Raw genomic sequence first — 13,337 nt, 5'->3', positions numbered from 1 at the left:
AAGGTTGGGTTATCTTCTAATTAAACTATCACATTCAAGAAGCTAAATTTATATAAACGGACAGTTATTTGTAACTTTAAAAAACTATTTCTTTGACGCTAATATTCACAATCTTTAAAATAAATAAATTTCCATTTTTAAGTTTATAGATAACATAATAAAGACATCTTCTAGTTTTTCCTGGAGGAATATCGTTAAATAATCTGTTAGTATATTTTTATTTATACGGAAAATAATTCTATTTTAGATACATGGCTGTTGTTGCAGACAAAATTATTCCTGAACTATTTTAAAAAGAAATTTACAAAATTTCTTTTTAAAATAAATTTAACTGGTTGATTAAAACAAACATATCCCCACTACACAAAAACCCTACCAATGTTTATGCTACAGCTATATCAGTATGTGTGTAATGCGTAGCAGATCCCAAGGAGGTCCTTACCTCCTTGGGATCTGCTACCACTGATTAATCCCCACCACTGATCCTTATCAGTGGTGGGGATTAATTGTGTACTACATATTGGTCGATTAATCTACATGAATTGGTCTGATTTAAGACTTGGAACTCGGGCAAATCTTCAGTATCTTTAAAACTCCATTTTTAAGTTATTTGTTCTGTGCGTGTATGGCCAAGAGAAAGTACCCTAATATTTTGCAAGAAATGGCTTCAGAGAACATCCAGGAAGGTATTTAAATGCGTATAAGTAAATATTTCCCTATCATATATTACATTATTTTTCTTATTTATTAATATCTTTAACAAAAGTAGAAAAATAAATGTACAAGAACTTTATTTATTAATATCTTTAACAAAAGTAGAAAAATAAATGTACAAGAACTTTCAATTACAAACAAGCAAATTGTAGAATAAAATTAACGTTAGCTGTAGAATAATAAGACACTGATTTATTAAATTTTGGATAACACGAGTTAAATTATTATAATGTAATCGACAAATTGTTAGGGATATGTAGTATATATACATACTACTTAACTTGCAATCCTTAAAAATATTAAATTTTATCAGTCCAAATTCACTGTCGCCACCGTTCTTATTTAATATATTTTATTATACAATATAATTTATTAAATCCATGTACTGGACTATATTAAATTCTATTGTTTTCTTTAATCTAAATGTAGTATTTCCAATAACAAATAATTTGTTTCAGTTTTGGTTATCAATCTTCAGTTTATCTTTAATTTTATACGTGTACTATTTTCCGCAGGCAAACATACATATAGAAATACGGTTATTTTACAACACTTTATATTGCATGATTTAACCATAGTTTATTTTGCTTATTCTATTAAGGATATTAATTATTTAGAATTAAATAATAGCATTATTAATGCATTATGCTGGCTCACATTAATGCATTTTTAAAACACTTTTCGTTACCAAAGGTTTTCGTTTGACAGTTACACTTCACTAATAATACAATGGAAATAACTGAACTATTTACTATAAAACCTAGCCTTTATTTTTTTTAAATCTTTTATCTGTTTCATAAAACATGTGAAATTACGTAAAAGAAATAACGAACGAAACATCTTTATACACCAATTTTCCCAATCTTTATACACCAAGTACATTTTTGTTTAACCACCGGGACCACCATTAAATATTGCTTCAAAGGATGAGATGAATGATTTTTAGCGTGTGTGAAAATGCCACGCCTGACCGGGATTCGAACCCGGGACCTCCGGATGAAAGGCCGAGACACTACCACTCGCGTCACGGAGGTCGGCTATTATTTAATTCTCACACTTTTTCTATTACGAGTATATTAAGATAATGTACTTACAATTTACTAGTATCAATCTGAAAATTTGTGAAGAATTTTAACAATCTAAGATTTAAAATATACCAGTTGTTCCCACATTTCAACAATTAAAATATATATACAGAATGATTCAAAGAAACGGGAAATTTGAAATTTTGAAAGTTGTGTTGGTAGCTGTGGGCGATTGGTACCACTTGATAAGTGGCCTCTAACCTAACCTCTCTAACCTCTAACCACTAGCCTCTCTAACCTAACCTGCCATTTAGTTGTCATCGATCCTTGGAGTGGTGCGCAACGTGCATTTGCTCTCAAAGCGTTTTACAGAAACAATGACAGTGTGGAGGGAGCGCGTAGAGAATTTCGCCGTCATTTTAATCTGGGACGGCACGACCGTGTTCCATCAGCACATGCAATTAAAACATGGAATCTAATTTTGAGGAAACTGGTTCGGCAATGAAAAAGAAACCTCCAGGCCGTGAGCGAACCGTCCGTACACTACAGAATGTTCAAGCTTTACAAGATGCTGTCACACGAAGTCCACGACTTTACAATCTCAGCATCTTTACAATCGCATAGTTCAAGTGTTTGAAGAATGTTAGTGAAGGACTTGCAATTCCATCCGTACAAGTTGCAGATCGTCCAGGAACTGAAACCGAACGATGCAGTTGTGCGAGCACAATTCTGTAATGTAATGCTTCAGAAGATAAATGATAACGAAGAGTTTGTTCACGAACTGTGGATGTCAGACGAAGCGCATTTCCACATCAGTGGATTTGTTAACAAGCAAAATTTCAGATACTGGGGACAAGAAAATCCTACGCAGCTACACCAGCGTCCGTTGCACAGCCAGAAAGTAACCGTGTGGTGTGCTATATCATCTTACAGTGTTAATAGGCCCTTACTTTTTTTGAGGATGTCAACGGTCTTGCGATTACAGTGACGTCGGCTCGTTACGTAGCTATGCTTGAAACCTTTGTTGTGGAACAACAAAAGAGATTTCCACCAATTCTTAACACAGCCTGGTTTCAACAAGACGGAGCAACGTCACATACTGCACGAATATCAATATTGCTCATACTGAAGGCAAAGATCCGAGAAGCAATTGCGGAAATTCCAGTTGAGATGTTACGTCAAACCATGAAAAATTTAACGAAGAGACTTCGTGAGTGTTTACGTAGAAGAGGTCACCTGCAAGATGTCATCTTTAAAAAATAAACTAAAATGTATGTATCCTAAAATGGCAACATTTGTACAATTACATGAAATAAAATTAATTTTCTAAAAAAAATTTTTCATTAACGTTATTTAATTTTTTAAATTTCCCGTTTCTTTGAATCATTCTGTATATAGCCCTTCTATTTAAAGTAGGAGATGTGTGCAATAATGGATTATTTATTTAACGACAGTATTGCAATACGTACTCATTTTCATAATTTCAATTAACAAGATTGAAAAAAGGTTGATAAAGGATAGCGTTAATTTTTAACTTCCTACTTTATTGTTACCAGCAGCCATGTTTTTATTATATTAATATCAGATATTTTTCCTTATTACTTAATATGGAAATATATTAAATAAGAGCATATTATGTTTATATATTAAGTGAACAGGTATGTTTTGTTTTACAGAAGAGAATAGTATGTGTGCTGAAGGTAGTAAAACAGTTGATTTATCATTCAACGTTTGTTCAAATCCCAGAACGTCTTCTTCCACTGCAACTACAGCTGCTACATCTTTGCCACTACCAACAATTCAACATGTTAGTAAAGGATTTGAAGGTTTCAATCCGACAGAAAGTACTGCAGATGAGTTAAAAAAGGTACAAAATACAGATGAAACGCGGGAAGATATACGTAAACGATTAGAAGCTGCAGAAACTCACATTAAATTAAAGAAACTTACACATGTCGAGAAACAAGTTAATAGTAAAAGCATAAGAATACAGTTGAACGAATATTGAAAATATATTGTCATATGTACTTTATACAACTTTTATTAAAATAAAATTCTAAGTAATAAATTTATCACTAACATTTTTTTAATTAGTTTTGGGTTACGTGTAAAATTTAAAAAATATACAGTGTGATCATATATTATTCATCGCATTTTAGGTTTTAATAAAAAAAAAATATAACAAAGCAATGTACTTACATGCATATTTTATTGTTGAACAGGGCATTCCAAACATTTTTATTTACAAAAATTATTAACTTCCAAGAAGTTCCACATTAGCACTTTTGGTGGCCCGTAAAATGCTTAGTAGATATTCAATTCCACCTATACATTACGAAGAATATCTGAAATTATCCTACTATCTTCGATTCTATTGTTCTACCTTCGATTCTTCTTTTTAGTTCATTGATATTAACAACCTTCATTGCGTACATCCAAATCGAATGACGTAACGTCAGGGGAATTGGACCGTCTCGGGCAACCCAACGTCGAGGAAACTGTTCATATAGGTAGTCCCTAACATGTAAACCCATAGTAGTGCGTCATCTGGTTGAAGGAAACTTTGGGTTGCCGACGTTCGGTCAGTTCTAACGTTCAAATCCTAGTAAAGTCAGTTACAGTACTTTTATACGGATTTGAATACTAGATCGTGGATGGCGGTGTTCGTGTCAATTAACCACATATCTAAGGTATGATCGAACTGAGACTGACAAGACTACACTTCATTTACATTCATACATATCATCCTCTGAAGTAATATCTTATGGTGATTCCGAAGACTAAATAGAAAAGAAAGAGAAGAACCTGTTGTTCTACAAACTCCTTTATAACACATCTGGATAACTAGCGATAGTAACGGTTTGCTCGGCGAAAAAGAATAGTCTAATTACTTCATAAGCAGTCAACGCACACCGAACGTTAATTTTTGGATTATGTTTTGTCGAACGGTATGAGGTTTCTCGCTACCTAAATTCGACAATTATGACAATGTGACCAGAAACACGGAAGGTAGCTTCGTCAGAGAAGCTACGTGAAGGCGTTACTTTTTCTTAAAACGCATTGTTTTCGTTAACTTTATCAAAAATGTCCACGGCAGAATTGTAACGGCGTGGTTTATCATCATCTTCAATCGCATGCGCTGGGGAATTTTGTATGCGTGAAGTTTTAGGCGATTGTAAAGAATCTTCACAATTGTCGATCGCGGTATTCCAGTACTAAACTCAGACCTAGGTAAATCGGCTCGAGACGAGTCAATTTACCTGGGCTTTTTTGAAAAGTTTCTTTTAATCGATCCACAACTTCTTCGGAGGTGGGAGGTCTACCAGCACCTTTTTTGTGAACTACACTTCCTGTATCCTTAACTAATGTTTGAAAAAAATCAACGCGCGCTAAATTAATTTGTTCATTTTTTATTAACCCCCTAAAATGCGCTGAATAACTAATGTTCATCAGTATATATTTATTTGTAAACGACGATAGATTTACTGTTTATACTAAATTATTTTCCTAGTTATTTCTGAAAGCGGAATTTTTTCCCAAAGTTTTATTGAATAACTATTACTTGGCTTATGCAACGAAATTAAGAACAATGAAAAACGTAATCTCAAAAATATGTAGAAATTGAGTAATACAATTAAATAGTAATAATTTGTAATAATATTTAATTTCAGAAATTAAAGAACCAATCTGAAGAGATACGAGAAGAAAATAAAACATTGAGTACATTAGTGGAAAAAATGAAAGAATGTACTCTAAGCCTGGAAGAATTAGCAGCAGCTCAGGCTCAAATAGACGATTTAGAAATTAAATTTCAAAGAAAGATTGATGCTAATAAGTAAGTTTACTTATTTTAATATTTATATTACATTCATAATTTTTATAGTTATATATTGCTGTTTTTTCAGATTCTATTTATCTTATAATCAGTTACAATTTTTTTCAACTCACAACCTTTTAATGTATCATTTTTTTGTTTTTTAGTTTTTCAAGTTGCTACCGTTACAGAAGGAATTTGATAATGAAATTGTTTACAGAAAAGCTTCTTTAAAAGCTTTCTTTTCAGAAACCTTCTTTTAAGAGGACTGAAAATCTTTATTTAGTAAAATAGTATTGTTACTTCCTTGTATGAAATAAAGGAAGTATTGTGAACGCGAAAAGTGTCAGTTTTCAGATTTTAACGGAAATATCCATTTTGACTAGATTCGGCGAGACGTCTGTACGTATGTATTTATCTCGCATAACTCAAAAACTATTAGCCGTAGAATTTCGAAATTTTGAATTTAGGATTGTTGTAATATCTAGTTGTGAAATTCTCCTTTTGATTGCAATCAACTGAACCAAAAGCGTCCTAAAAGCCCTAAATCTAAAAATTTTGAATTTTGGATTTTTTCTTAACTGCAGTAATAAGCCCTCATTGAGAAATTTTCAACGATATATCATAAGTGGTACTTATTTTCATTGGTTCCAGTATTATAGCCAAATAAAATTTTAATTATGAAATATTTGGATCGTACAATGGTAAGGCACATCGGTTATTAGTGAAATAAAATGTATGTACTTTTAAAAATGTGTATATGTCATTTAACAGGCGTACAAGGAGGTCATGTAGTGTCCATTGAACAATTTCAGCCGCGGAGCAATTCGTTGATTGTGTAAACTGTACACGTAAATAGTGCGGTATAACTGCACATTAATAATTACTTCCTTTATATACTTTCAAAATATACACTTCATTAATTAAACAGTGCAATAATTTATGTTTTTAGTTAAGTTCACATTTTAAATATATATTAAATATATCTAGCTAAAACAATAAAAATTTAGTGATGTTGTTGCTAATGCATCTTAACGGAAAGTAGGTTCATATAATTAATTCTAATAATAATTAGGATCACCTGGTTCATTAACAAATAAGAAGATAACAGGAGATATTTACATTAAGCAAAAGGACAAAGAAAACAAATGAATCTGAACATCTACATCAAATTTGATGAAAATCTTATCGTTATAATTTAGAATCATATTATTTTTATTTACGAATTTGTTTCAGGCTATTTGATAATAAATATCGCTATAAAATTTAGCAACCTTCTCCCGTTTCGTTTTTGTTTGTTGATAGTTACATCATAATAATTTAAAAAAACATAGTATTAGATACTTATAAAACATACATTTATTTAAGAGTAATAAAAGACCTTTAACTCTAATCTAATATTTCAGGTAAGAATGTTGAATTAATTAATTATATAAATATTTGATGTTAATAAAAACTAATATCTTAGCAATTGTGTAACTGTCCACTTTTATTAAAGAATTGAAACATCTATCTCACTTTCAAATGAAATAAGTTTAAATGAAGAACAGCAAAAATGTGTATATGTAATTTGGTAGGCGTACAAGGACCGTGGTGTCAACATCAGATTTTTTTTAAATATTGGGATACGAATAATTTTTTGTTAATACTGATTTTTATTTTTTTATAGTCTTTTCATTGTTATGTAAATAATAATAAAATATTATTTTTAATATTTTTTTTTTTTTAGACAACTGGAAAATGAAATTAATTCTCTTCTAGAATTACGTCAGGAGAGTAAAAAAAATTGAAAGTTATCGCTACGTAATGAAGAATTTTAACGAAATGTAAACGATTTATTGATTACTATTTATATTGTATAAATTCGAAGGATTAGTCTGATTTCATAAAACATTAAAAACGTTAAGTAAAATTCGATATAATATTAATATTTAAAAAAATATGACTATTAATTTATGACTATGTTAAAAATGAACACCTTTTTTATATAGAAAACATAATACGGAATAATTCAAATTTAATATTGTCCTGTATTAAAATATCACGTATTTTTAAACTTGTATTATTAAGAACATTGTAAAAAACATTAACAAAATATTTCAGATAAACCTTTTGTGTTTGTTTTTTTTTATGTTGACGCACAATAATAAATCAAAAATTGTTCAGTAAAATTTTTCTTTCTTTTTATTTATTTCTTGTCATATTTTAATCCTAAACAGTTTATAATTAAACATACTTTTTCCGTTATAGAATGTCACAAGAAAAAAATTCAATCCATGAAATATTACTTTTAGTAAAAAAATTAAATAACGAGATTACATTGTTAATGAAAACCGTTAACAAAGATTTTTTCTTTTTTATATTTAGGTGGCCATTAAATTTTTAAACAATTATCGTCAGTAGACAATACAGAAAACTATATATGTATCTTTTTTTCTAACTTTTACGAGAAGCTAGTTAGACTTCTTTTAAAATAGTTACAGAGATTTCACCAAAATATTAGTATCTAATGGAATTAATACCAAATAAAAACTAATTGATGAAGTAGGTAAGTAAATGAATTTGTTTGAGGCAGATAAAGAACGATATAATTTTATGTTTTACGTACAAGAAAATATTACGTTTAATTTAACTCTTCTAAACAATAGTAATTGAGGCATTTTGTATTTTTGGTCAAGTTACCAGTTTTATTTCAAAACCAGTTTCCAACTCTAACAAAAGTTAGTATTATTTATTGTTATTATTAAATGTAACTTCTTATCTATCGTTTATCTTAAAATTAAGTCTTTTAAAAGAACATTTGGCTGAGGTAGAATTATTATTATATACTAATATATATAATAATATATGTATTTATTACATATTATAATATATATATATTATTATATTATATACTAATATACATTAATAATATTATTATGTATCTGTTACAATATTAGCAGAATTTTCTATAAAGGTAAGCGTAATAGATTTATTTTCTATTCCAGATTATAAAAATACTAGCACACCCAGTCTCGACTTCACCCACAATATAGATGTAGCTTCACTCGCAATGCTTCTTTAATAGCAAATTATTTTTTTATAAATAAAAAATATTTAATCAACAATATTATATTTAGAATTTCATTAAATCCTGATAAAACGGTAATTAAAAATACTGGAGGAATATACGATAAACAATAAATTGTTGCCCAAAACTTAAAGAAAGGAAAACAAAAAAGGAAGATAAGAAAATTGAATAATATTATAAATTGAACAAAAAATTTATTATAATCCCAAATCTAGCACCCCCATCGCGGCTTCGCCCGTACTCTATGGTTACTTGCGCTTCCCGTCACGAGCAGAGGGTCATGACTCGCTTCGCTCTCCCTTCCCGTTTTTTCCGGTTTCCCTTTCCTTCTCCCGTTTCTCTTTCCGTTACTTACAATTCCCCTTTCTCTTCCCCCATTTTCATTTCCATTACCTTTTCCCCTTTTTCTTTTTCCATTTTCCCTCTTTACCTTCTTCCCTTTTACCTTTTTCGATTTTTCCCTATTTTCCTTTCTCCCTTCTTCCCCGCGCGTAAATCGGTCCAATAGTTTTTTAGTCTATAGCGTACACACATTTCGGGAACATTGCAATGGAATCGTAAAATATTTAATATAGCGTATGTTGCTTTTACGTTCAACATATAACGCTGTTAACACAAAATTTAGTTTTTTATCTATTTGAACCCCTTAAAATCAAAATTTCGCAAAATTCTTTTAGTGCACGCCAACTTAAAGATACGAAGGTACCCTGAAAATTTCAAGTCTCTATCTATAATAGTTTTGGTTGTACGTTGATTATGAGTCAGTGAGTCAATCAGGACATTCTCTTTTATAAAAGAGATTACAAACTAAGGTAAAATAGATCCGGCGGGAATTTAATTATATATTAACAAACTTCAGTTTATTCACAAAATATGTAAGATTTATAAAAATAAAAAAAAATTGTAGTTAAATTACTTAATTATAATTGGACTCATATCTCATATAAAGGAGATATTAACGATTTTTATCAACAGTTGGGTTCTGTACTTCAAAATTCTTATGATAATAATTCATAAATTATTGTAAAAATAAACCTACACGAGTAAATAGATTGCTGTTAAAATATCTAAAAAGGATGCTTCTAAGAGATGGAAAATTTCCCTTCAAATAATATTTAACTGACTGTAATAAAATCAAGAAAATGGTTACTAAAATGATAAGGTCATAAAAATTACTATTTTTAAAAATGAAATTAAAAAATCCAATAATGATCCCAAAGAAACGTCAGTAGTTCATAGTTGATTAGTTTTTGTTTTTTTTAAGTGGGAATATTAGTAGAATTACTAAATCTTTCGCCTCAGAAGTCGAAAATATAGTTCAGAAGTAGTGTGTTAAAGTTGGGTAGAATCATGCTGATAATGAAAGTAAATTTTCATATCTCTCTAGCAACTACTCATTCTATTATGAAGATAATTACTCGACTCCATTAATCCAAATCTCCAGGTTTTAATAAGGTTAGAGTTAGATATCTAAAATTATTAAATAAAACATGCAGTCAATCGATTGCTGATTTAATAAATTTGCCCTTAAAAACAGGTTCTTTTCCTGATTTAATGAAGGTTGCTATATTAAATTAAAGACCATATATATTGTATTAAAGATCCATACTTAACCAAGATGATCGTAGCTAAGTAACAAATTACAGCTATTCTCTCGGTAATTGAAAAAGTTTTTGAAAAACTCATTCTAAATTATTTAAATAATAAACTTAATAGAAAACAATTTAAGTAAAAAATCCAGTTTTTTACTTTAGAGAGGAAAGGCTGTTAGAGATTTATTGGCTGTATTCTTCGACTTCATAAATAGTAAATTAAGCGCCAATTGTCATATTCTTGCAATTTTTGTAAATTTTAGTAAAGCTTTTGATATCCTCAATCATGAAATCCTACTGACTAGTTTGAGAAGAATAGGAATTGTAGATCATCTCCTTGACTCTTTTTGAAGTTATTTAAATGATAGAAAATTTCTTGGTAAAGTAGGTAATAGCTTTAGCGATCCGATGAATTGTAATTTTGGGATACTACGAGGAAGTCACCTAGGCATGATTTTATATCTTATTTTGTAAATGAAGTTATAAACAGACTATCCTATAGTTTGGCTTTTATGTAAACTGATAATATTGCACTTTTAATTGCAGATAAAGATCTTAACAGAATCTTTATTGCAAGATTAACAAATTCTTAATACGGTCTCATAGTAACCGACTCGTTTATAAACAAAAACAAAACTATACTCGTATATTTCAAAACTGTCCATATGAGATCTGATTCCTTCACGTTATTAATTGCGCACAATTGCAATTGTCTCTTCAGACTCAGTTATCAATTCGCCAAGCACTTGTAATAAACGAGATTTAATACTTGACTGTGATAATTGAGTAAATTGAAATGGAATTATCACTTAAAAAATCTCTTTTGTACAATCACAACTTGTCTGAATAGATTTTATCACTTGAAGAATGTCCTCCCACGTAAAACTGTTTTACTAAAGTATAAAGTCACGATGGAATTTTTAATAAGATTTGTTGTGAAAGTATAGAGTTCGGCAATTGACTCATATTTAAAAACTATAACTAAATTTCAAAAAAGAGCATTTAAAGTTGTTTCAGGCATTCTGTCAAACGACCCAAATTTAAATCTTTATAAGCATAGTATTACGTTAACTCCACTAGGTCTCCTTTTTTGCTCAGTTTGTTTTTTCTCCTGAGCGCACAACGAGGTATCATTATCAGCGTCCGGACACAAAATTACCATAGTAAATTATTGAAAATTAATAATTAAAATTTATCGTAAAAATTAAAACGATATAAAATGCGTATGCGAACTGCTAGGCTCGAAATAAAAACAGTATTAAAAATTTAACATAAAACAAAATTGCCGAACGTCAAAAGCAGAAACATAATAGTTTTAATCAAATACATTTGAATCCAAATGCACGGATCAAATTGATGCAATCGTAAGACAGTAGACAACATCGATACATATTTGGCTAATATATTTTGTAATTGGTTTGCATGGCATTTCTCCCGCCCCCAGCCCATTCGGTCGCCCAAAAGCATAAGACCGAATGTCTGTGACACAAACAGCTACTGAGCCTCGAATCAGTTTAGCAACCAGTGTCCAATTAGCTCCTAGAGCTAACCTAATTCCGTGAGCGAACTAAGCGTGGGGCCACACACCACTTGCTTCGTGTCCCACCGTTCACTTGTCATGTATTTCTAAAATGAGTTGGCGCATCCTGTCAACTACTAAAATATATATGACATTCAATAAAATAAATTTATCTCGTCAAGACAACAATTCGCTGCCACGCCTAGATCGCTGAATGCCAGCAAGTACCTTCCACCAATGTTAAAGCGCTTGGAGCTTTAATTGGCTGATGGCCAGCATAACTCTCGGTAAGCTTCCCACAGCAGCGAAGTAGGAGTCTTTCCCTTAGATAAACTACTGATGCCGGTTGAACAAAGCAACGGCATCAAGGAACATCCACACGGTCCGACAATGCGGCTTTCGCCACATTGACTCGCCGCTTATGAATGGCCAATTTTCTCTTTGACCTCTAAGTTCCAGGGTGGCCGAGTTCTGACCCTCCCTCCAAGAGCTGGGCAGTCGAACATCATATGTTCGCTCGACTGGACCTCCCCGCAGACGCACAGCTCATCAGCTGCCAGGCGGAACCGAAACAAATATTGGTTCAAACTCGCGTGGTTGGAGAGCACCTGGGCACCCACTGCCCTTAAAAACGAAGGAGAGGGATACTGCCATCCCCCCAAGTCCTGTATAAACCTTCCCTTATTTGAGGTATGCCATTCTTGCTACCATGCATCCATCGCGAGGCTGTAAAACCTCCTCCGCAGGCGGGAGATGGACAACTAAACGAAATTTAGAACCGGTGCATTGTGATCACCGTTCCGTTCCGGTACAGGCCCGGCTCGAAACCGCATCCCAAATACCTCGCCTTCCCTGCCTCTTTGTAACTTCCACATGGCCACCCGAACTTTCACCATTAAATCGATTGGGAGAGTGTTTCCCAATATGGTGGTAGCCTCATGGGAGATTGTTCTAAAAACACCAATGCATACTATTAAGGTTCTGCGCTGGGCACTCCTTAAATTCTGAATAAGTGTTCTATTTCTGTCCAACCTATGCGCCCAAACAGACGCAGCATAAGAGGCCATACTTTTGAAGACAACTCGGTACACCATGTACAAATGACGGCCCGACAGCCTGTAATACTTCCAAGCAATCCTTCTAAGCTTATGCATCACAGAGACAGCATTCACCGCTACTTGCCTAATGTGGTTGAAGATATTTTGTAAGTTAGGTCCTAGTTTAAACTTCTGAATCAATGCCGTATAACATTCACAGTTCACAAAGATGTGGTGCATTGTTAGTTGGCAGTCACAGTGAACACAAACTGGTGCATCAGTTTGAGTCATCAGATACCCATGAATGAGCCTAGTGTGCGCTATTCGCAAACAGCAAATAATAACCTCCTCCCGTCGCTTATTCATTCCCACATGAAGAACTCTGGTTGACAACGTGTTCTTAACTGTTTGAAGTTTATTATTGATTGTAGCATTCCATTCACTCTGCTACTCATCACGAAGCACATTTTTTAGAAAACAGACAAGATCGTTGGAAACAACGCAATTAGTGAAATAAACAAGTCTCTTTTGCCACATGATCAGCACTCCCATTGCTTGAAATTCCA

The 13,337-nt window shown here is 31.8% G+C and overlaps 1 protein-coding gene across 1 annotated transcript; it reads left to right on the top strand.

Annotated features, from left to right (window-relative positions):
- Positions 1 to 526: 526 nt before the first annotated feature.
- On the top strand, positions 527 to 7,686 carry LOC142326826 (uncharacterized). The gene is made up of 4 exons (XM_075369550.1): positions 527 to 686; positions 3,416 to 3,606; positions 5,411 to 5,574; positions 7,283 to 7,686. Exons 1-4 carry the CDS (start codon positions 626 to 628, stop codon positions 7,341 to 7,343), a joined length of 477 nt encoding a protein of 158 aa, XP_075225665.1. The 5' UTR covers positions 527 to 625; the 3' UTR covers positions 7,344 to 7,686.
- Positions 7,687 to 13,337: the final 5,651 nt, after the last annotated feature.

The sequence above is a fragment of the Lycorma delicatula genome, chromosome 6 (genome assembly GCF_047948215.1).
Source record: "Lycorma delicatula isolate Av1 chromosome 6, ASM4794821v1, whole genome shotgun sequence".
Lineage (NCBI taxonomy): Eukaryota > Metazoa > Arthropoda > Insecta > Hemiptera > Fulgoridae > Lycorma > Lycorma delicatula.
The sequence above is the reverse complement of the archived record's forward strand: the minus strand, read 5'-3'. Positions and strand labels throughout refer to the sequence as shown.